The sequence below is a fragment of the Emiliania huxleyi genome (assembly GCF_000372725.1).
Source record: "Emiliania huxleyi CCMP1516 unplaced genomic scaffold EMIHUscaffold_252, whole genome shotgun sequence".
Taxonomy (NCBI): Eukaryota; Haptophyta; order Isochrysidales; family Noelaerhabdaceae; genus Emiliania; species Emiliania huxleyi.
In genome coordinates this window covers 197,256-198,562 of record NW_005200155.1, presented here as the reverse complement: position 1 = coordinate 198,562, position 1,307 = coordinate 197,256, and the positions used below count along the sequence as shown (strand labels likewise).

Sequence of the window (1,307 nt, the reverse complement as noted above, 5' to 3'; positions counted from 1 at the left end):
CCGCATCCCCTCTGGGCAGAGGCAACCGCCGCAGCCGCCGCAGCCGCCGCCTCGCCCGCCTCAGAGCGAGCGCCTCGGCCGTGCCCGCGCTCGGCGGCTCCGCGCCCTGCGCGGCACGCACGACGCGGCGCAGCCGCCGCCGCCTCCGAGCTGCTGCGGCGGCGGCGCGGCCGAAGATGGCCGGGTCGTCGAGCGCCCCCTCGGCACTCATCACCCCGTCGGCGCCGGTGGCTGCGAGCGCGGCGAGCAGCTCGCCTAGGAGAAGCTTCCGAGAAGGCTCCGAGACGGCTCCTAGGTGGAGGCGAAGCAGATTTCCGCGAGCAGCCCGCCGGCGCCGCGCACATTGCCGTTGGTCAGCACCTGCGCCGGGAGGGCGAGTGGTGAAGAAGTAGCACGACGCATTCGTGCTTCGTTGTTTGCGAGCGCCGGGATGGCGAGCGCCGACTTGACCGCAGCCACCTGCGCCAAGTCTGCAGGCCCGCTCCTCCGGTGCATCGGGCTGCCTACGGGAGAGAGGGCAGGCTCCCGCACTCCCCACGTCCAGCGATGTGTGCCTCCGCATCTGTACAGTAGGGATGCCTCGCAGGCGCCCGTGCACGGCGAGGAGGGCGCAGCCGGCCCGCTCCAGCGCCTGTGCGAAGGCGACCGTCTCCGCCTCGCCCTCGTCGAGGAGGCGGATCTTGCAAAACACGGGCACCGAGAGCCCGTGCGCAAGCGTGGACACCATCCCGAGCACCCGCTCGCGGCCAGCAGCGTCGGCGCACAGAAAGGCGCCGTAGTGGCCCGAGTGGGCGCTCCGCTGCGGGCAGCCGAGGTTGAGGTCGACAGCCACCACATTGGACGCCCGCTCCGCGAGCCGCGCCGCCGCAAGCAGCGTCGCTCCGTCGTTGCCGCAAAAGTGTGCGACCAGCGGGCCGTCTCCCTGCGCCGTGCAAAGCTCGGCCGCGCGGTAGGCCGCGTCGGAGGCAAAGCGTGACGAGTGCATCATCGGCGTGTAGCAGAGCTGTGCGCCGTGACGGCGACAGAGGAGGCGGAAGGCGAGCTCACTCGCGCCGACCATAGGTGCGAGGACGAGGGCGTGAGGCGGCAGCGGCCGGCGCGGAGGGCAGAGCGAGACCGACGCTGGGTGCGGTGCGGTGCGCTTGGGCTGCTTGGGCTGCTTGGGCTTGATTGCCGACATATATGTCAGCGTTGTATTTGCCTCTACGCCAACGTGACTGCAGGCGAAAAATAATATTTTTACCGCCAACAGCGACCGTGGAAGGTACCGGCAACGGTGCTAGAGATTGGATCTGAGCACATGATGG

At 70.0% G+C, this 1,307-nt stretch overlaps 1 protein-coding gene across 1 annotated transcript; it reads right to left on the bottom strand.

Annotated features, from left to right (window-relative positions):
* Positions 1-763: 763 nt before the first annotated feature.
* On the bottom strand, positions 764-1,072 carry EMIHUDRAFT_49583 (hypothetical protein; the record flags this gene model as incomplete). The annotated part of the gene is made up of 1 exon (XM_005777945.1): positions 764-1,072. A coding segment is annotated over one exon (309 nt), but the record flags the coding sequence as incomplete, so codon positions are not given.
* Between the last annotated feature and the right edge of the window lie 235 nt (positions 1,073-1,307).